This window comes from Acomys minous (genome assembly GCF_964271855.1).
Source record: "Acomys minous genome assembly, chromosome: 10".
NCBI lineage: Eukaryota > Metazoa > Chordata > Mammalia > Rodentia > Muridae > Acomys > Acomys minous.
The window spans coordinates 60,342,979-60,370,549 of record NC_140491.1 but is presented as its reverse complement, the minus strand read 5'-3'; the positions used below and the strand labels follow the sequence as shown (position 1 = coordinate 60,370,549).

At 43.3% G+C, this 27,571-nt stretch overlaps 1 protein-coding gene and 1 pseudogene across 2 annotated transcripts in view; both read right to left on the bottom strand.

Annotated features, from left to right (window-relative positions):
- The window catches only part of LOC311607278 (E3 ubiquitin-protein ligase pellino homolog 2-like), a 34,327-nt pseudogene extending 33,067 nt beyond the window's left edge, over window positions 1-1,260 (bottom strand). Inside the window, exon 1 of the transcript in view lies at window positions 1,060-1,260. The product of the transcript in view is annotated as an E3 ubiquitin-protein ligase pellino homolog 2-like (transcript). The remainder of the gene's footprint in view (window positions 1-1,059) is intronic.
- Window positions 94-27,571, bottom strand: LOC311607277 (uncharacterized protein; the record flags this gene model as incomplete). The annotated part of the gene is made up of 7 exons (XM_084798951.1): window positions 94-2,031; window positions 3,060-3,155; window positions 3,759-3,813; window positions 4,415-4,445; window positions 13,355-13,432; window positions 17,138-17,254; window positions 27,422-27,571. 7 exons carry the CDS (start codon window positions 27,569-27,571, stop codon window positions 1,737-1,739), a joined length of 822 nt encoding a protein of 273 aa, XP_084655077.1. The 3' UTR covers window positions 94-1,736.

Below are 27,571 nucleotides of genomic sequence, written 5' to 3'. Positions count from 1 at the left end.
CCTTGAAGCCGAGACTCTGGGACTGATGGCACAGAACCCGACTTCACACCTTGAAGCGGAGACACTGGGACTGATGGCACAGAACCAGACTTCACACCTTGGAGTGGAGACTCTGAGGCTGATGGCACAGAACCAGACTACACCTTGAAGCTGAGAATCTGGGGCTGATGGAACAGAACCCGACTTCACACCTTGAAGCCGAGACTGTGGGGCTGATGGAAAAGAACCTGACTTCACACCTTGAAGCCTAGACACTGGGGCTGATGACACAGAACCCAACTTCACACCTTGAAGCCGAGACTCTGGGACTGATTGCACAGAACAAGACTTCACACTTTGAAGCCGAGGCTCTGGGGCTGATGGCACAGAATGCTACTTCACACCTTGAAGCCGAGGCTCTGGGGCTGATGGCTCAGAACATGACTTCATACTTTGAAGCTGAGACACTGGGGCTGATGGAACAGAACTCGACTTCACACCTTGAAGCTGAGACTTTGGGGCTGATGGAACAGAACCCGACTTCACACCTTGAAGCTGAGACTCTGGGGCTGATGGCATGAAATCCTTATGTTGTGATTGTGGAACGGGGGTTAATTCCTCAGGGTGTACATTCTGCTGATAAAGTTCTGGGGCCAAATTGGTAGATACCATCATTGAGGTCAACAGTCTATGTTTTGCCCTTTCTGGGACTAAATCTGTGGGTATGTCCACAGATTTCATACTTGGCAATTTTGGATCCAGGACTGGGTTCTCATATTTTATATCCTGTGAGTCCCAGGGTGAGTTCACTGAATCCATGAGCTTAGGTTGTGGGATTGTGTGTCCTCCCAAATATCCCATTTCTTGAAGTGGCGGTGTAGCTGGCACTACTTTGGATTCTATAACTGGATGCTGCTGGCTCATTCCTATAGGTGCTGCCCCTTTATCTGGTGCCCCTCCGGTTGTTCTCACATCTTCGTGATTTGATGGTGTCATCTCTAGAGTAGTCTTCATTTCTGGCCAGGTCCTGGAGGCCAACACTGCAGTCTTCATCACTTTGTGACTTTGCCTTGAGCTCACCTCTGAATAGCCCAATTCTTTGCACCATGGGGTGAATTTCGAAGGGTCCATGTTCTGATGAGGTTGTCCTGGAGTAGATGGCTTTGGGGAAAATCTCACAGATGTGGTCACCCTCGAGTGTGCTTCTGGGCTGAGTCCCATTAAGTCATAACCTGAAGCAATGGCAGTGGTGTGACCTTTATGCTGGCCTTGGCTGAACATGGCATTTTGGGTGCCAGCTCCATGTTAGGTACTCGTGCCTTTTGTGGCTGTACCCATTTTTCTGGAAGATCTATGACCCTCTGTTCTATACTCTGTTCTGACAGGTGCTTTGGATCCTTTTTCAGTGAATGAAGTGATGAAACACCTGAAGATCTGTATGTATTTTCCTCATCGCTCTGAGGAATGGGTATAGGCAACTGAGTCTTGGGTCTCCTTGTTCAGAGACCCCTGGTACCTCTGCCAGATCATTGAGCATGTCCCAGGATTTCTTTACAGGCAGAGGTACTAGGTGTTTCCGCAAAGCAGAAACCTTCCAAGATATATGCCCTTCCAGGTCTCCTCTGACAGAAGGAGAGAGCTGGAGTGGAGACCATACTAGGGGTCCCCGGCTCTCATTCAAAATAGAATTTGGCCCATGTAAGGGAGGAAGAACTGACAAATCCTGAAAAAAAAACCAACTGATTTTTCAGGATCTGTCATCTTAAAAGTACTCTGAGGTGTGCCTTGGTTCCTGGACATAGAGGGTGTCTTTGGCAGGGAAACAGGTCCACTATTGCTGTGGGATTGCAAAGTTGTTCCTTCAGAAAGGGCAGGGAGATAAGACAGGCTTGAGCTGTTGTTGGAGGATCCAGAGGATGTGCTGTACTCACTATAATGCTTTCCCTTTTTACAGTAGGAGGCAGGTGAGACAGCCTCCTGAGCCACAATTCAGAGACAGAGGAAGAAGACACAATGTGGGACTCATGTAAACTTTGTCCCACAAGTATCACCCTGAAAAACAAGAGAAATGTTTTCATTTTCATAGGAGCCAGTAAAGGAAAATTAGGAAGAAGAAAGGGAATAGTCATTTCAAATCCAAAATATGCTTGGTCTAAGGGAGATGTGATGGGGATAAGGAGTTGCGTTCACAAACATCAATTATGTGCATGAAGAATTCCTCCATCAAGAGCAAGATAGACAAGTCAGTCAGTCAAGTGCATGCCACACAATTAGAAAAGCTGAGGTCCATGCCCATAACCCACATGATAATGAAAGGACAGGGTGCCCTGGTGCTGGGCAAACAGAGACGAGTGCATCCATAGGCTCACGAACTGGCCAGCCATAGCCAATCAGTGAATCCAAGTGGGAGACTCTATCTCAGTAAGCAAGGTGGATGGCACCAAAGAAGTGACACACTCATTTTACACACACACACACACACACACACACACACACACACACACACACACACACACATCTGTGCTTGCCATTAAGCCAGAAGACCTGAGTTTGATCACTAAGACACACATGTTGGAGAAGAGAACTGATTGCCTTGGCTTGCCCTCTGGCTTCCACATACATGATATGGGACAGATGTGCACACATGCACACACACACACACACACACACACACACACAAAAGAAAAAATATGTGTAATATAAATATACTTTTAATAAACAAACACACAAAACCTCATTGCTGTGGGAGCTGGATAAATGGCTCATCAGTTAAGAGCAATGATTTCTCTTCCAGAGGACCCAAGTTTGATTCCCAACACACACATGTTGGTTCACAAATTTCTGTAACTCCAGTACCAGGAGATACATACAATCTTCTGGATGCTGTGTGCAGCAGGCATGCCTGTGGTACACAGACATACATGCAGGCAAAACATTCATACACATAAAACATAAATACATCTAAAAATTTCTATTATTCAAACTTTTCTCTTTATCTCTCTTTTTTGATTCTGTTTTCTTCTTCCTTCCTTTATTTTAAATCTTTCTCTACCCTCCACCCAGAAACTCTGTTTCCTGACCTTGCATTTTCTAGTTGTCGTAAGATCTGTTCAAGATGCTTGCATATTGCCCATAGTGCATAATCCTGGGTCCACTTGATATGAAATCCTGTAATACTGGACACAGCAAAGAATGCCAATGGAATTGAAGTGATATTAAAGTACCAGTAAGCTAACCCAGTAGAAATAGTTAATCTAGGAAGGAGATAATTGTTCTTATAGTAAATGAAGTACAAATATTTTACTTATAGCATTTACAATTAAGATGGTACCTTCATTCGGGTTTCTATCACTGTGATTAAACACCGTGACCATAAACAACTAGTGGGGAAATGATATGTTTTATCTTACTATTCTCAGATCATATTCCACTGCTGAGGGAAGCCAGAGTAGAAACTCAGGTCAGGATCTGTGAGGCAGGTGCTGATGCAGAAGCCATGGAGGAACTCTTGTTTACTGGCTTGCTTTCATGGCTTGCTCACCCTGCCTTCTTATACCACCTACAACCACCAGTCCAGGGTGGCACCACCCACAGTGAGCCGGACCTTACCATACCAGTCATCAATTAAGAAAACGCACCCTGTCTTGCCCACTGGGCAATCTGGAAGGGGCAGTCGAGGTGCCCTCTTCAACACAACACTGGCTTATATCAGGTTGGCATGAACCAAGCCAGCACAGGCATTTTGACAGGAGGACAGACTGAAGTCAGACTCTGCTTACCCCGTCACTTCGTCACCACTAATAAAATGTAGCCTGGCTTCTTCCACCTGTGAAGCTGGTAATAGGAGTAAAGAAGATGCTATTTAGCATAGTGCCTGCTGATGTCATTCTAAGAGAACCCCCTTCATTTAACAACCATGAGGGCAAAGGTGAAGTTGTGCTTATCATGGAGCCAATTAGTGGCCCAGCACAGCTATCAAGTCTTTTCAAAGTCCATGCTATGCTCTCTCCATCATGTACTGTAAGCGTCCCATTAGAAGCACGGGACTGGGAAGTACATGGCAGTGGGGGACACAGAGATTCTGATACATTTTTCCCTCAAAGATGTCTACCACAAATCTATGCTAGAGGAATACAGGTAACAGACATCCTTCATCAAACTCTTGGGGATTATCTTCATCCATTCTCCTGACCCACTGAATTTCCTTCCCACACTTTGGGCTTTACATAAAAATACATGGACAGAGAAGCATGAGAAAGGGAGGTAAGGAGGGATATGGGCTGTTCGCATGACTTTGGAAGGTGTTAGAAAGATGGTATACTCTCCAGTCACATCCCCTTTCCCCACTTTCTTCCACATGCTGTTAAAGACTAGAATGTTAAAGCAGATCTGCCATCAGCCTTGAGGTAGCAAAAAGGGGTAGAACTGTTCTGACCTGTGAGCTTCTGGGTCTGTTGCTTCGAAGCCTAGAGAAACACAGAAAGAAACACTAAGTCAGGTTTACATTCTAGGTTGGAGATTTTATTGACAATACATCTCATCTCATCTATGGATATTCTTATGTCCCACATCAAGTATCAACTCAGTTGTCTTCCTTAGCCATATCATTAGTTACCATCTCATTTATTTATTTGTGAGTCATTTATTAAATATACTAAGATATCAGCAAGATAATATCTGTGACACCATGTCTGATGACTTGAGTTCCATCTCTGGAGCTCACATAGTAAAAGGAGAGAAGCAATTTCCACATGATGTGCTCTCACCTCCCCATGCATGCCATGGCATCTGTGCATACATGCACACACATACATATAAGTTGTTTTTTAAAACTAAGTTCTATATTATTGTGTGGAGTACTAACTCCAAAGTAAATATGAGCCACATACTCTAGAGACTTGCATTAACAAGGGAACCAGCCACTTAAACAGTGGTCAGTGGGTTAAGGTGCCTGCTGCCAAGCCTTGGCAGCCTACATTGAATTCCTAAGACCTTCAAGGCAGATGGAAAGAACTGACCCTTGCAGGTTGTCCTCTACTTCTACCTGCCCCATGACATGCACACATGTGTGTGTACACACACACACACACACACACACACACACACACGCACGCATGCATGCACACACACACATCACACACACATCATACACAAACACTTTCAGCACACTAGGAGTGCTCTGTGCTTCTTCCCACTTGCCTTTTTTTCTTTCCTCATAGTTAAACAATTTTGATTTTCATCATAAATACTTTTCTTTTATCACTTAGCACATGTGTTATTTTGTGATTTTGAATTTTAAATAATAATCATTTAGTATACATTCCTTCATTCGGTGAAAGTAATGTTCTCAGTGTTATATAATGTTTCTGTTTTTTACTATGTCTTAATTTATCCTTAGCCAATAGACATCACGTGTTATGCTTGAAATAGTGCTTAAATTGCTCAATTTGGGGCTGTTTAAAGAAGAGATAAGACAAAACCTTAAGAGAAAACCTAGGTTTTCTTAATGAATCTTTCGATCCATAAACATGACTCCTCTCTGTTTTATCTTCCTTTTAATACAATAATAGGCTTTTGCATAAATATCTTACACATCTCTTGTGTTATTTATATCTATGCTTGGTCATTTAATATTTCTTTTTTTTGAGATTTGCAGTTTGCTTTTTTATTTTATTAACTGAAAACAAATTGAACTCATTATAATGTAGCAAATTGAATTGTGGTTATCTGTGTCTTGATGTGGTAGTGATGATATCTCAACAGACCATATAATCTCAATATAGCAGTAGAGAACAAAATTCAAAATTAAAATATAATACTGAAAAAGTCTTGAGTGACAAAAAAATATTGGAATATGTGTTATGTATATTTGAAGGATTACGTATTTGGCTTTGTAAGTGACTCCCCTTTTCCTGGGATTTGATGTGTACAAGCCAGTAGTTCTAACACTTGTAAGGTTTGTCACATAGGCATCCTTTGTTTATTTTACATAATGTTAACAAAGTAATAGCCATTAACTCTAGACAAACAGGTGCACGTGGGGCAGACCCAGTTTCAGCGTGCTGGAATGTGCTGCTTCTGCCCCAGCAACCTGTGCCCCTCCGCAGCTCAGGGCCCAGACCTACTGAACAAGACCACTCCTGAGAAGCTTGGGATCCCTGAGCTGCAGCTTCTTCACAGCTTGAAGTAGACAAATTTCAGAGAATGCGCACTTGTATTTAACTGCTGCCGTGATCCTGCTTACTAGTACATGCTGTTCGGTTGTCTTCTGGGCTGGGATGGCCTTAAACACAGGCTGGCTGTTGTACTGGGTTCCAAGGCTGTGCTCAGAAACGGCAGTAAACCAGATGACTCTCCAGGTCTCTCCTTTGTTTCCTCCTCTCCCAATCAAGGTCTCCTGTAACCAGAGCTGGCCTTGGAGCCACTCCATAACCAGGACAACCTTAACTTCTGATCTTCCTGCTTCCTCCTCCCAGGTGCTGGGATTGCAGGCATGTGGCCACTGTAGCAGGTTTCATGTGGTGTGCTGGGGCCCAAGCTCCGGGCTTCATCATACTAGACAAGCACATTTAATATTTCTTTATCTTTATGTTGGGTTGGGGATAGAACCCCACGCTCTTGCACACACTAGGTAAAGCGCTTTACCCTATGTGCTGCTATTTTGGGTGGCATCTTCACAGAAGCTTGGTTCTTTAATTGATTGTCGATGGTGTCAAGAAATACAACTGACTTTTCCCTATGCTGTTGTCACTCAAGTTTGCTTAGCTCATATGTTAATTCCAAGATAAAAATTCTACACCCAAATGTTATCTCCAGATAAAGTTTCATTTTTCCTTTCCAGCCTTAGGACTCTCCTTCCCCCATGTTCTTCTGTCCTGGCTAGGGCCCCTAGTACAGAGAATGAAAGACTCTCCTGCCTCTGTCTCCCAAGTGCTGGGATAAAAGGAATGCACTACCATGCTCAGCCTAAAGCTTCTAAAGTGAATTAAGAGAGAGAGAGACATGCTGTCTCAACTCTCCCTTTCCCTCCAGTCATTTCCTCCTATGGCCCAGAGGCTAAGCATTTATACAAACCTACAGGGGTCCAGCATGTGGAGAAGTGAGGTCCAGGATAGAGTGGCTATTACCTACCTTTGTCTTGGGTGCCACCTGCTTCTGGCTCTGGCTCCAAGAAAACAACTCCCAAATTCCACTAACTAACAAAACGAAAATTATAAAGCTGAAACTGGCAGGCAGTGGGATACCCAGCTCCCAAACTAGTACCATTTCTCAAGCCTATTCCTCTCTCAACTGGAGAGATTCTGTCTCCAGGCTGAGATTCCATGACATCACAACTGGCACACAGTCTTTCCTGTGGTTGCCCTCTGTACTGAGATGTCTGATAGCCAAAGATCAGGGAAGAATCCATCCAGGAATCTTCTGGGGCCTAGCTACACAAACTGTTATTAAGGGAGGAGTGATGAGGCAAAGTTTCAAAGGGCATCCAAAATGGCTTGTTCTGACTCCCATTTTCTTTGGAGCCGGCCACTGTCCTAAGTTTGGACTGAGTACACTGCCATAAATTTCACACTGCAGCTTAGCACACAGAGTCATGTAGAATCGGAGAGAGTTAGGACAGCTGAGGTGGGAACCCACATAGACTTCGAGGCGCTTGGTTTTGTAAGACCACGGGTCTCCATGTTCTCTAGTTTCTGTCGCCCTGAGACACATCACTGTGAGTAGTGGCCTTCGAGGAGCACCCTCTCTTAGGACCTACTGTCTCACTGCCGCGTTTATATTTTTTATTTTGGAATAACCAAAAGCTGAAACAATAGTACAGAAAATCCCATTGACCTTTGTTCAAGAATCCTTAACATGGGTATTTTGCCTGCACCTGCGTGCACCACATGCATGCCTGAGAGCCAAAGAGGGCATCAGATCCCCTGGAACTGGAGTTGCAGACAGTTGTAAGCCACTAGGGGGCGCTAGGACAAGGCTCAAGTCCTCTGCAAGAGCAGCCAGTGCTCTTAACCACTGAGACATCTCCCCAGCCCCATTATATAACTCTAGCATACTTGTAAAAACCACGAGACTAACATGGGAGATGGAGGTGGGAGGATCCAGAATTCAAAGTCATCCTTGGCTCCACTGCAAAGCCAAAGCCAGTTTGAGCTAACAAATCCTATGTTAAAAAAAAATCAGTGCCTTTATATTAAGTAAAATCCAGCTGTTATTTGGATTTTGTATTTCTTCACAAATGTTCAGTATCTAATCCATAGTACCATGCTGGTGAACATCAAGCCCAGAGTCCTCTGAGTCCTAGGATTTATAACTTCAAAAAGAAAAGAAATTAAGAAATTAAGAAAAAGAAAAGAAAAAATAGGCCCTAAATTTGAGTGTGTGTGGTGTTCTCTTTATGTTTAGACTGAGATTATGTGTTTGGGGTGGATGGGGATGGGGAACACACAGCAGTGGTACCCGTCCTTCGCATTCCAGCATACCAAGACTGATAGGCTATCAATTTGTGACCCCAGTGCCAAGTACTTTTTAGGCCAGTGCGTGATGCATTTCTCTACCTGGCGTTACCATTTCCCTTTGTTCATACTTTGTTCCTGGAAGCGGTCTGTAGATCTCCTGTTGGGGGTACAGGGGCTAGCGTGACTGAGTCCCCATGTCCTGGAGGAACAATATAACACACATATTATTTGAAGTTCCTGTGCACAAAACATTAGCCTTCCTTTCTCCTCATTCTTTGTTCGATTATATTTACTGCTTTGAATGTGTGCATATTTCTCTTGTGCTTTGTATTACGGCTCATTATTGTCATTATTCATCTTAGTGCTCCATTTTTTTTCCAGTTTTTTTCTGTGGTAAGTTCTTCTGCCTGCTTGATTTGGATATATGCCATCACTGTGTAGTTTGGGGACCCTATAAAACAGAGCTCATTTTTGGAGTCAGTCACCAGCTGAAAAGAGACCAGTTCTTCCCTCTCCCATGAGGGGAGTGTTTTATAACTAGTTTCTATATGCCACACTAGATTTAATCCATGTTGACAAACCCTGCCTTGAGTTTAAGTGGGACATTGGGCATTTAGCTGTGTGTGTTGAGACCATATGTGAAATCAGGTTGGTACTTTCATCCCCTACCAGGTTCAAACTCCCTTCTTTGACCTTACACACTCTGTAGAATATTCAAGATCCATGCTAGCTGGCCTAAGTTGTGAAAATAACATTGGATCATGAGTTCCATTTTTAATATATTAGGTTTCAAACATGTTCAGTATCCAACTGTCTCCTACCCTAAGTCCTCTTGGTTTTGATCCAGCAAATGGATATCAGAGAGATCACTTCCTTTATCTTCTTCAGTCCTGGAGTCTTCAGGGTCAGCTCCCTGTCGTCATTGTGTCATCATCACTGCCTATGCTCTTGATGTTTTCATCCCCTCAGATGTTTGGTTTCTCCAGAGAGTGCTAGTATTGAGAAGCACGCTGTAGCCCGTTTGTCTCTGAGGAATTTATTTAACAGGGAGAAAATCTTGCTGGATAGCCTCCAATTCAATCTCCTACCACATCCTTCCATGTGAAGGGATCAGAGGTGCATGCCTCCACACCTTATTCCATTCTAACAAATTTCTGAACTTCTTTAGCTCTTTTATGTAGGGGACGGGCTATAAGGACAATGTTCTTCCATCTTGTTAGAGCCTAGGTTCCTATTTCTCCAGCAGTCTGCCATTTACCAGAAAACTGCTGACCCTGTCGTAGTTTGGCAGGTAGACACCTGTTGTGGTTTATTGTGGGAGCTGCTCATTTTTAGACCCCCGAGCTACTTTCTTGCTATAAACTAGCTTTTCCAGTAAGACTACTGGTAAGATCAGATTAAAGCAGCTGCCTGTGAGCAGCAGTTCCGGGAACTTTTTCCTGACTAACCAGATTTTCACAACTTCTTTTTCTCTCTGGAATTTCTCTCTTCTGCAATTATAGCAGCCGTAAAGGTAGACACCTTCTGGAACATTCCAGAGTTAGGTATTCATAGCAACCCTTGCTTACACAAATACCCATGCCTCTGTGCCTATGAAAACTTCGTGAAATTTTTCAATAAACGGAGTTTGATCAGAATCCAGACTTGCCCCCTTCTTCGTGTCTTGTGTTCTGTCCCTATACAGGAAAATTCTTCTCCTGAGCATTAGTCGAACCCCGGCGGGTCGGGACATTTTTGAATCTCCTGACAAAGACTTAACTCTCTATTATTCACTCTGTATAACCTCTGTAAGTTTTTAAACAGTTCCAAGTTTTATTTGTCTCATTTTTCCTTTGTTGTCCTAGATTCTCGACCTCCCTTTGTAATATTCCAAGATAGTCCTAACCACTAAAAGTTCCTGTAACTCCATGGGGGAGGTCCTGGGGCATCTCTTTGTTGGCTATTTCTCTGCCACTAGGGGGAGCCAGATCTCAACAGTGAGAGCCTTGGTTGTAGACACCTGAAGACTGGATGGGGATGAATTCGGGTGCCTTTGATATATCAAAACTTATGAGAACTTAAGTCTAAGGCTGTTCAGACACCTTCCTAGTGTTTGTTGGGTCCAACCACCAAAGGGTACCCAGCACTGCCAGACTTCCTTATACTCTTTCTTGCAAACACCAGGGGAGGGTGTAACCAAAGCCCTCTGCTCGCTGGTCTCTGAGTGGATGTGGCACTCATTCTAGTCCCAAGGAGGCTGTCTAACTGGCATTGTCTTTCTCTCACGAATACTATCTGGAACACAGCTTCTCTCTTGCCTGGAATACATGAAGCCCCCAATTTCCTTTTTTCCGGGTACTGAGTTTTATTACTGACTTTTTGGAGGTTAGGTTTCAAAACAAGACATTTAGTTTTATTGCTGAAATCAAAAGACACCACTAAAAGTGAAAACAGTCCAGCCCAGACCTTTTTTTTTTTTGACAGAGTTTCTCTGTGTAGCTTTGGCTGTCCTGGACTCACTTTTCTGACCCTGCTGGCCTAAAACTCGGAGATCTGCTTGCCTCTGTTTCCCCAAGTGCTGGGTTACAGGAATGTAATATTGTACCCCACTTCCATTACCCATCCTTAAAAGAGATGTCACAAGTACTTCATGGCTTGCTAACCTCTATGCTATTGGCCAGAGACCACATTAGTTTCTAGGCCTTTTAGCTGTAGAAACACTCTCATAATGCCTGTAAAGGAGTTTCTATGTAGACGCATCTTAAGCTTTAGTGTGCACCTGGAAGTGCAATGATTGTTGCCTGGAAACCTTTCCTCAGATTGTACTGTGTTTCAAATAGCTGACAACAAACTGCCTGGCACTGGACTCCCCATGTCCGATCCATGCTCATGAAGTAGATCTGCATCAGCATTTCATTCTTATCTCTTCACCTGGTTCACTTCCTGTGTGACACCTGCTGGGACCCCCTCAATGTACCTGTGTGTGCATGCATGCAGACCAGAGGATATTTCCAAGAAAGATACACCCATGGAGAAAAAAGCCGTTAACTCTACACCCCTTCCTGACTTTGTAAAAATACATTCTGTGACAGTCTAGGTTTTGGAGCCTCCTATCACGCTCCCACCTGCAACATGGCCAATGCCCTTCAAAAGAGCTTGGAGTTGGCAATGCGGAGGTCCAGCATGTGGTTCTGTGGGATCTTCCCCAGCAGCACGTGGGCTCCATTGCTCACTGTATTCAAAACCCATTTGGTACTTAGCCTACCCTGGAACTACACATCAGGAGTTAGTGGCTGCGAGAGCACCAGGGTAAAGGAGCCATACTATAAAACAGAAAACATGATAGGAAACCAGACACCAAAAAGCAGACCATCTGATGACAACCCTTTCAACTTTATTCTATTCCCGTGAGGGCTGAAGCCTATGCCATAAATCCTCTGTAATTAAGCTCACGGCATCAGCATATCAACAGACCAACCAGTGGAACAAAATAGAAAATCCAGAATGTACCCAAAAGTGGTGGTGCACGCCTTTATTCCCAGCACTCAGGAGGCAGGCAAATCTCTGAGTTCAAGGCTAGTTGGTCTATGGAGTGAGTTCCAGGAAAGTCAAAGCTATGCAGAGATACCTTGTCATGAAAAACAAAACAAAACAAAACAAAAGAAGAGGGGCCTAGAGAGATGGCTCAGAGGTTAGGAGCACTGTCTTCTCTTCCAGAGGTCTTGAGTTCAATTCCTAGCAACCATATGGTGGCTCACAACCATTGATAATGAGATCTGGTGCCCTCTTCTGGCATGCCGGTGTACATGCAGGCAGAACAGTGTATAAATAATTAGTAAATGGATCTTTAAAAAGAAACTGCAAGTTTAAGGTGTTCAAGAATGACGATAGAGGGATGAAGATGCAGCTGCAGGAGTAGAAATTACAGGGAAGATTGAAAAGTAGGCTCCGCAGAAGATCTAGAAATTGAGTCAAATATCCTGCAACAAGGTGTCGTGTAGCCTGGTAGGTTTCTGGTTAGACTTCCCCTCCTTATAAGAACATGTTCAGCAAGCATGTGGAATTCCTCTCCATGCAGATGAGCATTCCCAGCACCTCCACCCCAGTCAATGATGTGCATTCACCCTGTGAACCCCTACCCACTCCCCAAGGTTTGTTTGTTTATTTTGGGTTTTTGAGACAATGTTTAGCCCTGGCTGTCCTGGAACTCACACTGTAGACTTGGCTGGCCTCAAACTCACAGAGATTTGCTTGCCTCTGCCACAGGAGTGCTAAGATTAAAGATTTGTGCCACCACTGCTTGGCCTCCCCTTGGTTTAAACAGTCCTTATTCACCCCTCAATAAAGAGAGCTATTTCACTGAAAAAAAGACCTCAGAGAAGGCACCACCACCACCAACTAGCCCATCTGCTGCAGCTAAGCTTCGTTCTCTCCAGCCCAGTCCAGCCCAGCCCAGTGCACAACAGTACCTGGATACCCTGAGGGGAGAGACTGAACAGGGGTGCCAAAGGACTGAAATGCCATGTTTAAGAAATGTGCTGTTTACCTAACTCAACCTTTTTGTGGTGATTTTCTTGCTGCTTTAATCCTTTCTCCAACCATTCCCAGTTTACCTCCAAATAAATCCCCACTTATCTCCAACTTGACCCTTCTCAGATCTATTTGCTGGAATGCAAAATAACTGTCAAGATCATAAGCCAACAAAAGACCAAACAGTCTAAGAACACACTTGCTGGTCAGACCTGCTTACACAGACATCTGTCCCAGGTGCCCCGTCTGCCAGTTAGGATTTGTGTTGTCCCTTAGCCCCATCTTTTCCAGTTTATCTCCCAAGCCTCTCTCTCAGCTTAACCCCCCCCACACACTCTGATGTAGATGCAGACTATCTAAGGACACACTGAGTATCTGTGTCATGTACAGGCCAGAGGAACAATACTTACTGACTCCATGGTCAATCCGATTGCTGCCAGGTATTTAGGCACAAATCTCTTCTCACAGAAGTGCTTTATAATACAGCTCTAGGAAGACAAAAATGCACATATTTAGCGCTATATACTGGAGAGATGTGGGAAATGAACAATTTCTTCATCAGAGTTTCATTGGTCAACTCAATGAAAAGTAAAGTGTTTTCAAATGCATGTAAATGGATGCTTGAAACTCTAGCCCTTGAGAAGGAGAAACAGAAGCATCAAGAGATCAAGGCCAGCCTCAGCCACATGAGACCCTATCCCAGAAATAAAACAACTCTCCAAAAGACAAAAGGAAAACAAACCTCTGATGTACCTAAAACAAGTATAAAAAGTGAGGATTGGTTTGTTTTGAGAGAGACTTGCTCCTAACTGTCTTTAAATTCACTATGGAGATCAGGCTGGCCTCAGACTCACAGAGAGTGGCATGCCTCTGCCTCCCTAGTACTGGGATTAAAGGTGTGTACCACCAACCAGGTCATGGGTGAAAATTTTAAAGAAAAAATTTCACTTGTTACCTTCATACTAAATGTGGATGTATTTTCAATTTTATTGTCAGTCCCTAAGCTCTTGTCTTCCAGAGACCTGTCCCAGCCTTACACATTCACACCACTAAAACCTCCACATCTAGCCTTGCCTCCAGCCCAGGACCAGATCTACATGTCTAAGCATCTGCCAGATGGACTGTACTCCAATATCCGCCATCATCTCATTCAACATGTCCCAAATGAGCTAATATGACTGTCCGGCTGACATTTGGCTCTGTGCATCTCACCATCATTTTCCCAGGGCAGTGACAAAGAACCAAAATATTAAAGCCATATTTCATTCAGGGCCTAACTCTTCAAGTCTACATTATCATTATTTTTAGTAGCAATATCCAAAAACCCAGATGGATGAATAAGATGTATTACATCCATAGAAAGGAATATATTTCTACAATATGAAAAATATGCTGATACATGCCACAATGAGATGAAATAACCAGAATTGGTTAAGTCCCTAGAGGCAGGAAGTGGATAATGGTTTGGGGAAATAGGGCGAGCCTGGTAATTGCCATGTTTTTGTTGTTGTTGTTGTTGTTTTGCTTTGCTTTGGGGGATGATGAAAATGTCCCATAACTGATAACAATAATGGTTTCATAGCTCTGTGCATGACCTGGAAACCAGTGAATTGTATGTTTTAAATAAGTAAACTCCACATGAGCGGTCTTGTTTTTAAATTTCTACTTTCTCTTTAGTTATGTGTATATGTGTATGTCTATGGATATATGCACATGTGTGTGCAGGTGCCGACAGAATACAGAAGAGCATATCAAATCCCCTGGAGCTGAGACACAGACAGCTGTGAGCTGCACAATCTGGTGTTGGTGTAAGGCTGAATGCCGGTCTTCTGCAAGAGTCGCAAGTGCTTTTAATTGCTGAGCTATCTCTTCGGCCCTTATTAAGCCTTTTTCAACTTGAGAGGTTTTTAGTCTTTGGAGGAAGAAAGAGATTATTTCCAGTATTTCTTTTCTTTTAGCCCATCTCCCATTGACTGTGTATATGTATGTGTGTGTGTGTGTGTATGTGTGTGTGTGTGTGTGCCCTGTATCAGCTGATAACTTTTGGAAATTTGTTCTCTCTTTCTACCATAAGCTCTGGGGACTGAACTCAGGTCACCCATGCTTACACAATAAGGACTTTTACACCAGCTCATCCCTAACCCCTTCCTATATGGGAAACTTTAGATTTCTCAATGACCCTTGTTTATATTCAATTCAACTACTTGCAGTGACAGTCACTGTATTGCAAAGCCCCATGCCAGTCTTCAAGGTCTCCTAGGATCTGAAATTACCTAATATGCTCATTCATCATTTTCCTCATGTCTCTTTCTACATAATATGTTAACTTTGATAGCATAATTTTAAAAATAGTAAATAAAAGTGGTTAGTTTTATTTAAAATATTAAGCAAATTTCAAAACTGTCTTACATTTATCATCATAGAAAGCCAAAAATTACATAGAAAAGGAATTTCAATTAAGCATGTGGGTGTCATTCTTCAGTGGCCACCCATCTTTCTTTCTGAGATAAAATCTCTCTCGGGACCTGGGGTTTGCTGATTAATCAGGCTACTTGGTCAGTGAGCCCCAAGGATCCTCCTGTCACAGCTTGCCCATCATTGGGATTAAAAGCCTGTGCCACCAGGCTCAGCTTTTTAAAAAAATAGTGTTTTATTAATTTATTCATATTACATCTAAATTGTTAGCCCATCCCTTGTATCCTCCCATTCCTCCCTCCTTCCTGCTTCCCCCCTACTCCCCTCCCCTATGTCTGTGACTGAGGGGGCCCTCCCCCCTATATGCTCTTAAGGTATCAAGTCTCTTCTTGGTAACTTGCTATCCTGCCTCTGAGTGCCACCATGCCTCCCTATCCAGGGGATGTGGTCAGAGATGGGGCACCAGAGTTTGTGTGGAAGTCAGATCTCCTTCTCCACTCAATGGTGGAGAATGTCTGGTCCATTGGCTAGTCTGGGTCAGGGTTCCAAGTTTACTGCTTATATTTTCCTTGGCTGGTGCCATAGTTTGAGGAGGACCCCAGGACCCAGATCCGCCTGTCATAAAGTTCCTCTTGTAGGTTTCCAGGACCCTCGGGATCCTTCTATTTCCTCATTCTCTCAGGCCTCTCTCACCTAAAGTCTCAATAGGATGTCCTCTCCTCTGACCCACTTTCCTGGTAAGTAAAGTTTTTCATGGTGCCTGCCCTTTGGGCTAGTGTCTTGATATAAATGAGTATATACCATTTAACTCTTTTTACTTCTGGATGAACTCAGGCTCAGCTTTTTGCAGGGGTTCTGGGAATAGAGCTGTTTTCTATAGCACCAGCTGAGCTATATTTCCATGTCTCTTTGCTGTTTAAAACAGAGTTGGAACATAGTCAACAAATGTTAATTTTCATCAAAAGCTCTGTTAACACATACACTAAGGTACATAAAAGTACAGGACCATGCTACATATTAAAACACTAATAAATATTTACTGAGATCTGCTAAGTGCATGGCACTGGTTAGCAGGCCTTCTGCACTTGGGAGAATAGAAGTCCGCGCTTCTAATCCCTTCCCTGTCAATGTTACCTGAACTTGGAGATTCTTAACCAACAGCTTCCACTTGTTAAAAGAAGAAAACAAGAAAGAATAGGCATCTAAATTCATCTAGGAAAAGCCTCAAGTCACTGCTTCCTTTCCCTTCTCATCTGAGGGGAAGTTTAATAGTTAACATGCAGCAGAAAGAACACATGGAAAGGTACTATTTAAAATAAAAAGACAAGAAAAATAGGCTTCTCTAAGAAAATGGACATGACATTAACAGAAATTTAAAACAAAAACAACATAGGATCCAGGGCAGCCAGTACAAGTCCCCTTACAACCCACCAGGTTACTATGCTCTAGTGATGGAAATACAGACTTCCAGGCTATACCCAGCAACATTTTTCTGAATCTAACACTGCATGGGCATCCCCTTAAACAGTGCAGCTAGGAGGCAACACTCTCCTCCCCTGCAGGTTCTGGATCCCTGTCAGGGGAAGCAGATTTGGTATCCAAGCTAACCATCCTTCATTGGGACCCAAGCTTCCTTACTACTTTCAAAATACAATCAAAGGTCAGAGGCCTCCATCACCCTCACTCTGCCAGGGCTGCTGATTCCAGTGTCCTTATGCACCTAGCCAGCCTGTCCCTCAGATCTGCAAGCCCAATAGCAGAACCACAGCGCTCCTCACCACTCTGGCTCTGCGGCTCACCCTGCCCACCGCTGCCTGGCCAGGGACTGATGTGGGCAGTTGAGAAGCCTTGGGCTGTTGGGAAACCGTTGGCAGTTGGGATTCCTCAAGTGGAATCTGGACATGACAATGCACACTGATGTCATTACAGGGGCCAGGAGGACTGAGTCTTAGGGTCCTGATGGTCAGGTGTAACCTGGGTGCCTGCAGGAGTTTGGGGTGTTTTTGACAGGCCCCAGCGTTGGTCTGCACTTAGTGTACTAAGTGTACTAGAGTCTCTGTTCTAGGGAGTTTCTGAATCTGAGTATAAGGACCAGTCATGCCAAAACTGTAAGCAAACCATGGCCTTTGATGGAATCTTTCCCGGTGGGTGCCTCTGCTGCCCCACATCAATACAGTGACCACTCAGTTTCTGCAGAGGGCTGATCCCAGGATCAGAGTACATTCTGCAGATGTTCCAGACACATAAAGATGATGTCCAGCCAAATGCTTTAATTCTGGCAGAGGCAAGCAGTTCTCAGAGTTCAAGGCCAGGTGGGGATATATTGTGCAGTCCTGTTTCAAATCAATATATAAAAACTGTATAATCTTTACGTAACATATGCACATCCTCTGCCTATCTTAAAGTCACCTCTCTGTTACTTACACTGTCTTAGGGTATCTATTGCTGTGAAGAAACACCATGACCAAAGCAACCAGAGGAAAGAGTTTAACTTGGCTTATGCTTCCATATCACTGTTCACCATCAAAAGAAATTAGGACAGGAACTCAAGCAAAACAGGAACCTGGAGGCAGGAGCTGATGCAGAAGCCATGAAAAGTGCTACTTAGCGGCTTCCTCATGGCTTGCTCAGCCTACTTTCATAAAGAACACAGGGGCAGCCCCACCCACTATGGGCTGAGCCCTCCCCTATCAATCACTAATTGAGAAAATGCCTTACAGGCTTGCTTACAATCTGATCTTATGGAGGCCTTTATTCCTCCTCAAGACAGGGTCTCCCTGTGTAGCTGTGCCTGTCCTGGACTCACTTTGTAGATCAGGCTGGCCTTGAACTTACAGTGATCTGCCTGCCTCTGCCTCCCAAGGGTTGGGATTAAAGGCATGTGTTATGATGCCTGGCTTTTTTTGTTTGTTTGTTTGTTTTGTTTTAAGATTTCTGCCTCAGATGACTTTAGTGAGTATCAAGTTAACATAAAACTAGCTATCAGATTTTGCTGTTATCTTCATTTTCTTAATTGTAGGGGGAGATTGGTCTATATTAGAGATTAAACATTCAAGTATCTTGAAACTAAAAGGGGGATCAGGAGAAGGGAGGCAGAGATCTTTATGGAGGAGGAGGAAGAGGTGATGACTTACAAGTGATAAGTAGAATGCGCATTGTCTTGGGAAAGGAAAGAAAGCAGGTAGCAAGGGGTGGGGCCACAGGGGGGAACAGTGGGACAGCAACCACGGAGTATAAAGTTTGATTTTATGTGTGTTTGGAAACATTCTGGTGAAACCAATTATTTTTGTTAACCTAAAAATTTATTATTTTTTAATGAAAATAAAAGTCAAATGCCCTCCATAGGATTCTCTTGAAACAGCACCCCTGGTACAAAGGTCACAGGATGCTCCCCTGGCTTTTTTGGTTCAAGTTTCAAACTCATGGCATTTGCATCTTGAGCCTGTATATCCCCAAACAAACCCACAGTTTTCAAGTCTTGAATCCTTGAACCTGGAGTCAACTTCATAGATTTTATATCTATGGCCTGGGAAGTTCTTGGGAAAACCACTTTAGATTTTTTTTTCCTCTCTAGACATTGTCCTGGGGTTAAGGTCACAGATTCCCAATCTTCTAACTTTTGCCTTGAAGGTAGAAACTCAGGTTTTATGTCTTCTGACCTGGAGCATGGAGGCAGCTCCTCAAGTTTCCTATCACGTGCTTGCATCCCTAGTTTTGACAGCGTAGGCTGGACATGTCCCAGCTTTGACCTTGACCTTAACTACATGGATTTCACAGCTCCCAAATGTGGCCCTGATGTTATCTCCACAGCTGTCAGCTCTTCATGCTTTGAGACCTTCTCCACAGCTTTTATATATCCCAAATGCTGTCCTTGGATCAATTCAGAAGATCCTATACCTTGGGCCTGTGGTCTCTTCTGATCAACTCAGAATGATCTGTGTGTTCTAAGTATATTCCAGAAGTCAATCTCATTGATTCTGCATTTGCTATCTGTGTCCTTGATTCCCTGTAACATGTTTTATACCTTGAAACTGAGACTCTTGTACTATCATCTCTGGCTTCATCCCTTGCCTCTCTGGCTATGTGGTCAACTCAAAAAATTTATACATTCTAATGGTGGCCCTGCATTTAGCTCTGAAGTTTTCACATGAGGTTGAGTTCTTGGTACATCTTGGTACACTCCCAGGATTGTTCTAGTCTCTGACACAATGTCAAGAGCCATTGATTTGTGGAAGTTCAGTAGGCATGAGATCTCTGGAAAGGATCAGGAATTTTGCAAGGTCTGTGCCGTGATGCACCCCAAAAGTGCTTCCAACCTCTGACAAACCCATCAATTGTGCACTGCTGCATGTCTCTAAAATCTGGCATTAAAGCCAGGCATCATGGCACATGCCTTTAGTCCCAACATTCAGGGAAGCAGAGGCAGGTAGATCTCTGTGAGTCTAAGGCCAGCCTAGTCTACAAAGCGAGTCCAGGATAGCCAAGGCTACATTCAAGGCCAGTCTGGTCTACAAAGTTAGTCCAAGAAATGCAAAGTTACAGAGAGAAATCCTGTCTCAAAAAAACCAAAAAGGAAAACTTTCTGGAGTTGGTGTGAAATGTCACCTTCTGGGTATTGAGCAGCTCAGATTGAGCAAACTTCCTACAGGAACTTCTTGAGTATTTACTATTGTTCAGGTGACTTAATGCCCAACTCTGGAATTCCTGATTTGATTCAAATCATTTTAAAGGCCCAGATGTCTCATTAGGGGATGACTTTGAAGCCGACTTGTGCCCTCAGATAAGACTTCATTCCAGATGGCACCATGACTCCTGGTATTCACAGTAAATATAGACAAGTTAGTTTAAACTTCCCATGAATCCAAGATATAATGGGGCTACCTAGAAATGTCTAAATTAGACATGAACCTTAATGTCTAAATATACAAACTTTTCTCTTATAGTTCCTTATACCTTGTCAATTTGTGGCATCATATATAGTCATTTTAAATTTACTCTGTGTCTTAGAATGAAAGACAGATAAACTTGTCATGAATTCATTATGAACTAATATAGCTGGAAAATGTTTAGCTGTGTCAGTCCTTTGAAAATCATATATCCTTGTAAGTTTTAGACGCTGTTAACCTTTAGGCCTCGTCAATCTTCGTCACTCTGAACTTACTATGAACTTATGTAATGGATACATAGATAAGAAATGTTTACTTTTAAAACATGTATTTTAGAATTCATCTTTTTTTAAATTAATTGCCCCTTTTTGGACTGTAAGGTAATTAATTCCCTTTTCTCAGAAATATAAATACAGTTACCAACAATAATCGGCGTTGAAATTAGGAAGTTTAACTTCATCCAGTTGAAGTTAAGATACCTAACTTTATCCATGTTTTCTCTTGAATGTATGTGTATATGGGTGGGTCATTTTTCTATCTTTCTCTTGTTTCTTATCTCCCTGTAGATTTGCAAATAGGTTATCAGACTCAGGGCTTTACCATTAGCCTTCTAGGGCTGTCAGGCCCAAGTTTACACTAGCTTACTGGAGATCACTGCAAAGAGAACAATCTAGGTATCAAAGAGCCTCCTTTTAAGACCCCTGTGAGGTTTCTGGCTAGAAGCTGCTTTTACAGCCTCAGCTGTAGAAAAAATTGTAGTCAGTTTAAGTTTTCCTCCTTGGCCACAGTACAGCCAGTCTCTAGAGAAGGAACCCTGGGTTTCTTTCCCTCTTTCTTCTTTCAATCCTGAGCAGTTGCCTGAGCCATCAGATAGGCAACCTGCTAGCATTCTGCTTCAGTCTGCCTACCTGTGATGTCACTGCTTACCTGCCATGGGGGCATGGCCCTACCCAGGGCTATATAAAAGAATAAACTCTCCTCATGGTCTCTTCTTACTTTTCCTCTCTCTTTTTCCTCTCTACTACTTTTCCTCTCTCTACTTCTTCTCTGTTCTTACTCTTCCTCTCTCTCTCTCTGTCTCTGTCTCTTTCTGGGGTAACCCTTTCTCCCTTTCCTTCTCCCCCCATGTTCATCTACTAAACCCCTCTACAACATAGTATTTGTTGCCTGGCATCTTATTACCTTACTATCTAATTATTAAATATAACATTGGTGCCCATGACTCAGTTACTAAACTGGAGGTCCATTCTATTGTCTTCACAATGGAAGCCCATCTCCCTTTACTGTCCATAACAAATTTCTGAGTACTCTCTTATTTCCTGGCTGTCTCATACTAACCTAGCCACTTACCCCAGGCCACTTGTGGAGAAGTCTTTCTGACCAGCTTTCAAGACTACCACTGAGGTAAACAGATACTCTCTTGGTTTGCCCCCACCCCCCAAAAGCCCTAAACTTGGCCCCTACCCTAGAGCAGTCAGGCACTAGGCTTCCTGTCCTTCCTGCCTGCACATGGGGAAGGTCTTAGATCTAAGCCCAGCCAGGTTAAAAAAAATGCTGCAGCACTGCTACATTGCATGGTTCATTTGAGGCTGGTGGGAAAAGAGATTGTACCCCATAGGGTGGGCTTGGGGCAACCAGATGGTGCCTGCTACCACCAATCCCCACTTCATGAACAACTTGTGCAACCGTGCTGTTCCAGAGTGACCCCAAACCATTTCTGGGGTGCTTGAGGACTGTCTGTTCTCTTCCATTAAAGAAATTATTACACATGGTCTGTCCACGTGACCGCTAGCTTCCTGCCACAGCCCTAGCCCCTCCCCCTTCTCACCACAGATATGCCAGAGATTCACTGAAGATGCTCATGCACAGCCCCTGAGCACAGCCTGGCAAAGGTGCACTAAGGAAGGCTAGGGGCAGGGTCAATCACCTGCACACAGTGACTGGCTCCAAGCCTCTGGACCTCAGACAGGGCAGCTTTGCTTTCTCTAAGACTATATTTTCCAACTCTTTAATAAAGATTGTTTATTGGGTATGTGATTGTTTCTGGGGTGTGATGTTTAGATTATTTAAAACTTAAACTGTAAATTTCCTTTTATATTAAAAAAAACATTTTATTGTACCCTGGTTCTAAATGTTTCTTATTTCAGAGTTATAGAAAGTCTATTCAAATTAACAAGATAAATGCTGTTCCTCCTGTCATCAGCTAACCTGGATTCAACTATAGGCTTCCTGGCTAATGGGTTTGATAAGGTTTTTATAATGTTCTACTGTATTCACATTCATTTATTTACAATGTTAAAATTTAAATCACTGCCTTAAACCGTGGTTAGCCTAAAATTCTACATGTAGGGTTATGGATCATACAAAACTGTTCTGCTCCCTTTGGACTGTACTTTTGTTTTTAATGTTCCAACTTAACAGAGATAAAACCTAAAGTCTTAGTCTTTAAGTATTAAGATAAGCTATACTCAGAGTTTGCCTATTTAAATATTCTTAAGATAAACGAAACTGCCATCTCATTGCCTTCTTAATTAAAAGGCTAAGGATGTTTCCTGATCCCCCATTATAGGAACTGGTAAAATCTTTAAAACCCAAGAGGAGCCTTCCCAACTGGTTCAGTTACAGCCAACTGTACTCCAGGCCCCTCAGGAAAAATATAGGTCTACAATGCCCCTTCCCGCTGGGGTCCAGCCTGAGTCAGCTCTGCCAGGGACTTGTTTCAGAGGCAGCCAAAAGGAGACAGCTGCAAACAGAATGAGACACTGGTCCCAAAGCCTAGCCTGTTGGCAAATTTGTCCTATGGATGTCACTGCTCTCACACAGGCTTGTTCTCTGTGCCAAGCCACTGCAAGTTCAAGCAGCACAAGAGCTTTACACACTTCTAGCCTTGAAGCTCCTTGACCTGGTGGAGTACAAATGGCTCTTAGATTCAGCAGCCTTGCCAAACAGGGAGGGTAATGCTACAGATCTGTTTTAAACTCATACTCAGGCTAAGTAGTCACATGGCCAGCTTCTATCATGGGAGACTTCAGGTACCTTCCCAGCCCTCTTTATATGCAGGAGACCAAACTTTAACTGTCAGGTCTGGATACAGTCTACCTTGTTACCATTCTTTTAGCTAAAGGGCAGTGACTCCTTACAGCAATCTCATCTATGTTTTAGAGCTTCCAGAAAGACATTTTATGAATGTTTGAAGGTCTATGAATGTGTTTTAAGTTGGTAAATGTGAGTTATGGAGGTCAACATGTCTAAAAGATGCTTTATTTCTTCCTGTTGCTATGCTATTGCTGGATTAACTGTTCAGAGGGTTGACACTGATCAATGGAGCTCTAATTCCTTAATCTAATTATGGTAAAACTTTCCACTCTACCATCCTATCATAGTTCCAAGATTTTAAATTCCCTTTTGTTTGTCTCTTTCTTTTTCTAAATTTTTTAAAATGTATTTTATTAATTTATTCATATTACATCTCAGTTGTTTTCCCATCCCTGTATCCTCCCATTCCTCCCTCCCTCCCATTTTCCCCTTACTCCCCTCCCCTATGACTGTGACTGAGGGGGATTACCTCCTCCATATATGCTCATAGGGTATCAAGTTTCTTCTTGGTAGCCTGCTATACTTCCTCTGAGTGCCACCAGGCCTCCCCATCCAGGGGACATGGTCAAATATGAGGCACCAGAGTTCGTGTGAAAGTCAGACCTCACTCTCCCCTCAACTGTGGAGAATGGCCTGTCCATTGGCTAGATCTGGGTAGGGGTGTTTGTCTCTTTCTTAAAGTGTCTCTCATGGTACTATTCACACTTTAACACAAACTTCTTTTCCCAGGCTTCTGCTGTGCTGCATGTCTACTGCCTTTTCCTACACTGTGTACATGTCTAACAATGTGTATTTCACTGCAGATTTCAAACAGTGATTATGCTAAATTTATCTCCCTTTATGAACTTAGAAGGATTCTTGTAGCTACAGAAACTCCACCTCTCAGGTCAAATGAAATCCAGATAAGCACTGTCAGTCAAAAGCTAAGTTTCTCACCAATGTCTATCTCTGAGGGTGGCATTCCTCCCCCTCTTCACGGGTTTTGGGACTCCCCTTTCCCTAACTACCCAATTGCCACCTTTCTGTACCCAACACCAGCTGAATTATTCCTTCCTCATCACGTAAATGCTTCACTTTGTCCAAGAGACTGTTGACACCTCTCTGGTTCATTGGGAGTGGAGGTACCCAACCTCTTCACTGACCTCCAACTAGGACACTTTCCACTGGGTGAGAACAGGCTCAGTTGCACCCCCAGGCTGCCACTGCTGCCGCTTGGCCTCAGAAAAATTCCTAATGCACTAGGTAGATGACTGTGCCCCAGGCCAGCTCAGCCAGGGAGCTGTGCTCTTTGGTCCCTGTCCAGTACTGATGAGTCACTGGAACAGTCTGTGCACCTGTTCTTTTGGTCACTACCCATTTTGAGGGCTGGCATAACAGATTATTGACCTCATGTCCCCATGGGAAATGTCCAGTTGTCCGTTCCTCCTGACATGCATTTGGGATGTCTTTTAGAGAATCTCAAAACCCTATGCCCACACTAAGGGCTTCTATGCTTACATGCCTCTGCAACCAAACTTGGACAGATCTAAAACTTAACTGTTTTAATTATTGCCAGCAATTGGGTAAAAATGAAAGGACATTCCCAGCTCCATGTTCAAGCCTTTCCTAGGGTAAAGTGAAAGAAAGCTCCCTAAATCCAGACCTTTTTTTGTTAATTTATTCTTATTACATCTCAGTGGTTATCCCATCCCTTGTATCCCCCCATTCCTCCCTCCCTCCCATTTTCCCCTTACTCCCCTCCCCTATGACTCTGACTGAGGGGGACTTCCTCCTCCTTTATATGCTCATAGAGTATCAAGTCTCTTCTTGGTAGCCTGTTATCCTTCCTCTGAGTGCCACCAGGTCTCCCTCTCTAGGGGACTTGGTCAAATATGAGGCACCAGAGTTCCTGTGAAAGTCATACCCCACTCTCCACTCAACTGTGGAGAATGTCCTGCCCATTGGCTAGATCTGGGTAGGGGTTTGAAGTTTACGGCCTGTATTGTCCTTGGCTGGTGCCTTAGTTTGAGTGGGACCCCTAGGCCCAAATCTGCCTATCATAATGTTCTACTTGTAGGTTTCTAGGACCCTCTGGATCCTTCTACTTTGCTATTCTCCCATGCTTCTCTCATCCAGAGTCCCAATACAATGTCCTCCCCTCTGTTCCAGTTTCATGGTAAGTGAAGACTTTCATTGGACATGCCCCTTGAGCTAGTATGCACATTAAGTGAGTACATACCATTTGTCTTTTTCTGCTTCTGGGTTAACTCACTCCTTATGATCATTTCTAGCTCAATCCATTTGTCCACAAATTTTGGGAATTCCTTGTTTTTAATAGCTGAGTAGTATTTCATGTTGTAAATGTACCACAGTTTCTTTATCCATTCTTCTACTGAGGGACACTTAGGCTGTTTCCATGATCTGGCTATTATGAATAAGGCTGCTATGAACATGGTTGAGCAAATTTTCTTGTTGTGTGCTGGAGCATCTTCTGGGTATATTCCAAGGAGTGGAATAGCTGGGTCTTGAGGAAGCCCTATTCCCATTTTTCTGAGATAGCACCAGACAGATTTCCAAAGTGGCTATACTAGTTTGCATTCCCACCAGCAATGAAGGAGTGTTCCTCTCTCTCCACATCCTGGCCAGCATGTGGTGCCTCTTGAATTTTTGATCTTAGCCATTCTGATGGGTGTAAGATGGAGTCTCAGAGTTGTTTTGATTTCCATTTCCCTAATGACTAAGGAGGTTGAGCATTTCTTTAAGTGTTTCTCAGCCATTTGATATTCCTCTGTTGAGAATTATCTGTTTAGTTCTGAGCCCCATTTCTCAATTGGGTTATTTGGTTTGGTGCTGTTTAATTTCTTGAGTTCTTTATATATTTTGGATATTAGACCTTTGTCAGATATAGGGCTGGTGAAGATCTTTTCTCAGTCTGTAGGCTGTTGTTTTGTTCTCTTGACAGTGTCTCCTGCCTTACAGAAGCTTCTCAGCCTCATGAGGTCCCATGTATTAATTGTTGACCTTAAGGTCTGGGCTGTTGGTGTTCTGTTCAGGAAGTTGTCTCCTGTGCCAATGTGCTCCAGGCTCTTCCTCAATTTTTCTTCTAAGTGACTTAGTGTCTCTGGTTTTATGTTGAGGTCTTTGATCCACTTAGATTTGAGTTTTGTACAAGGTAACAAATATGGATCCAGTTGCATTTTTTTACACATAGACATCCAGTTAGACCAGCACCATTTGTTGAAGATGCTATCCTTTTTCCATCGAATGGATTTGGCTTCTTTGTCAAAAATCAAGTGACTATATGTGTGTAGATTCATATCTGGGTCTTCAATTCAATTCCACTGATAAACCAGCCTGTTTCTGTGCCAGTATTATGCTGTTTTAAATACTGCTGATTTATAGTACAGCCCGAGATCAGGTATGGAGATTCCTCTGGATGATCTTTTATTGTTTTAGCTATTCTGGGTTTTTTGTTTTTCCATTTGAAGTTCAGAATTGAACTTTCAATGTTTTTTTAAAAATTGTGTAGGTATTTTGATGGAGCTCCCTATATCCAGACCTTTTCTTTGCTCTCCCAAAATTTTCATGAATTGTCAACATTGCCTCAAGCCAAGGGTTTCAAATGTGCACCTAACTTTGTTTTCTGCCTCTGTGTGTGTGTGTGTGTGTGTGTGTGTGTGTGTGTGTGTGTGTGTGTGTGTGTTGTATGAATGTTGAGGCAAGAGCCCCTTTAGAGACCATGTTTATATGGAGGAGATGTAACGTGTATGAGCAGGTGTGTGAAAACATATACCCATGCATGCATGTGCATGGAACAGAGGATATGAGATGCTTTTTCTGATTGTTTGTTTGTTTGTTTGTTTGTTTGTGGAGGTTGGTTTTTGGGTTTGTTGTTGCTATTGTTGTTTTGGGGTTTGTGTTTGTTTTTATTTTTATTTTTCTGAGACAGGCTCTCTCACTGAACTGGACTGTTTGAGCTAGGAAGCCTGGCTACACAGCAGGCTCCCAGGATCTGCCTTTTTCTGCCACAAGGAACGGCCATGCCCAACTCTTAGGTGGACTTCAGATCCTCGGGCTTCACAGAGATCTAAGTTCTCTCACCTCCTGAGTTGTCTCCCTAGGGCCCACCTGGATTTCCAACATAGGCTTGGCTAGCAGCCTGCCACTGAGAGTTAGGCCGGGTGGCCAGAGAGCCCCAGGGTCCCCTGTCTCCGTCTCTCTAGTAGCAGAACTGCAAATGTTCACCCCCAT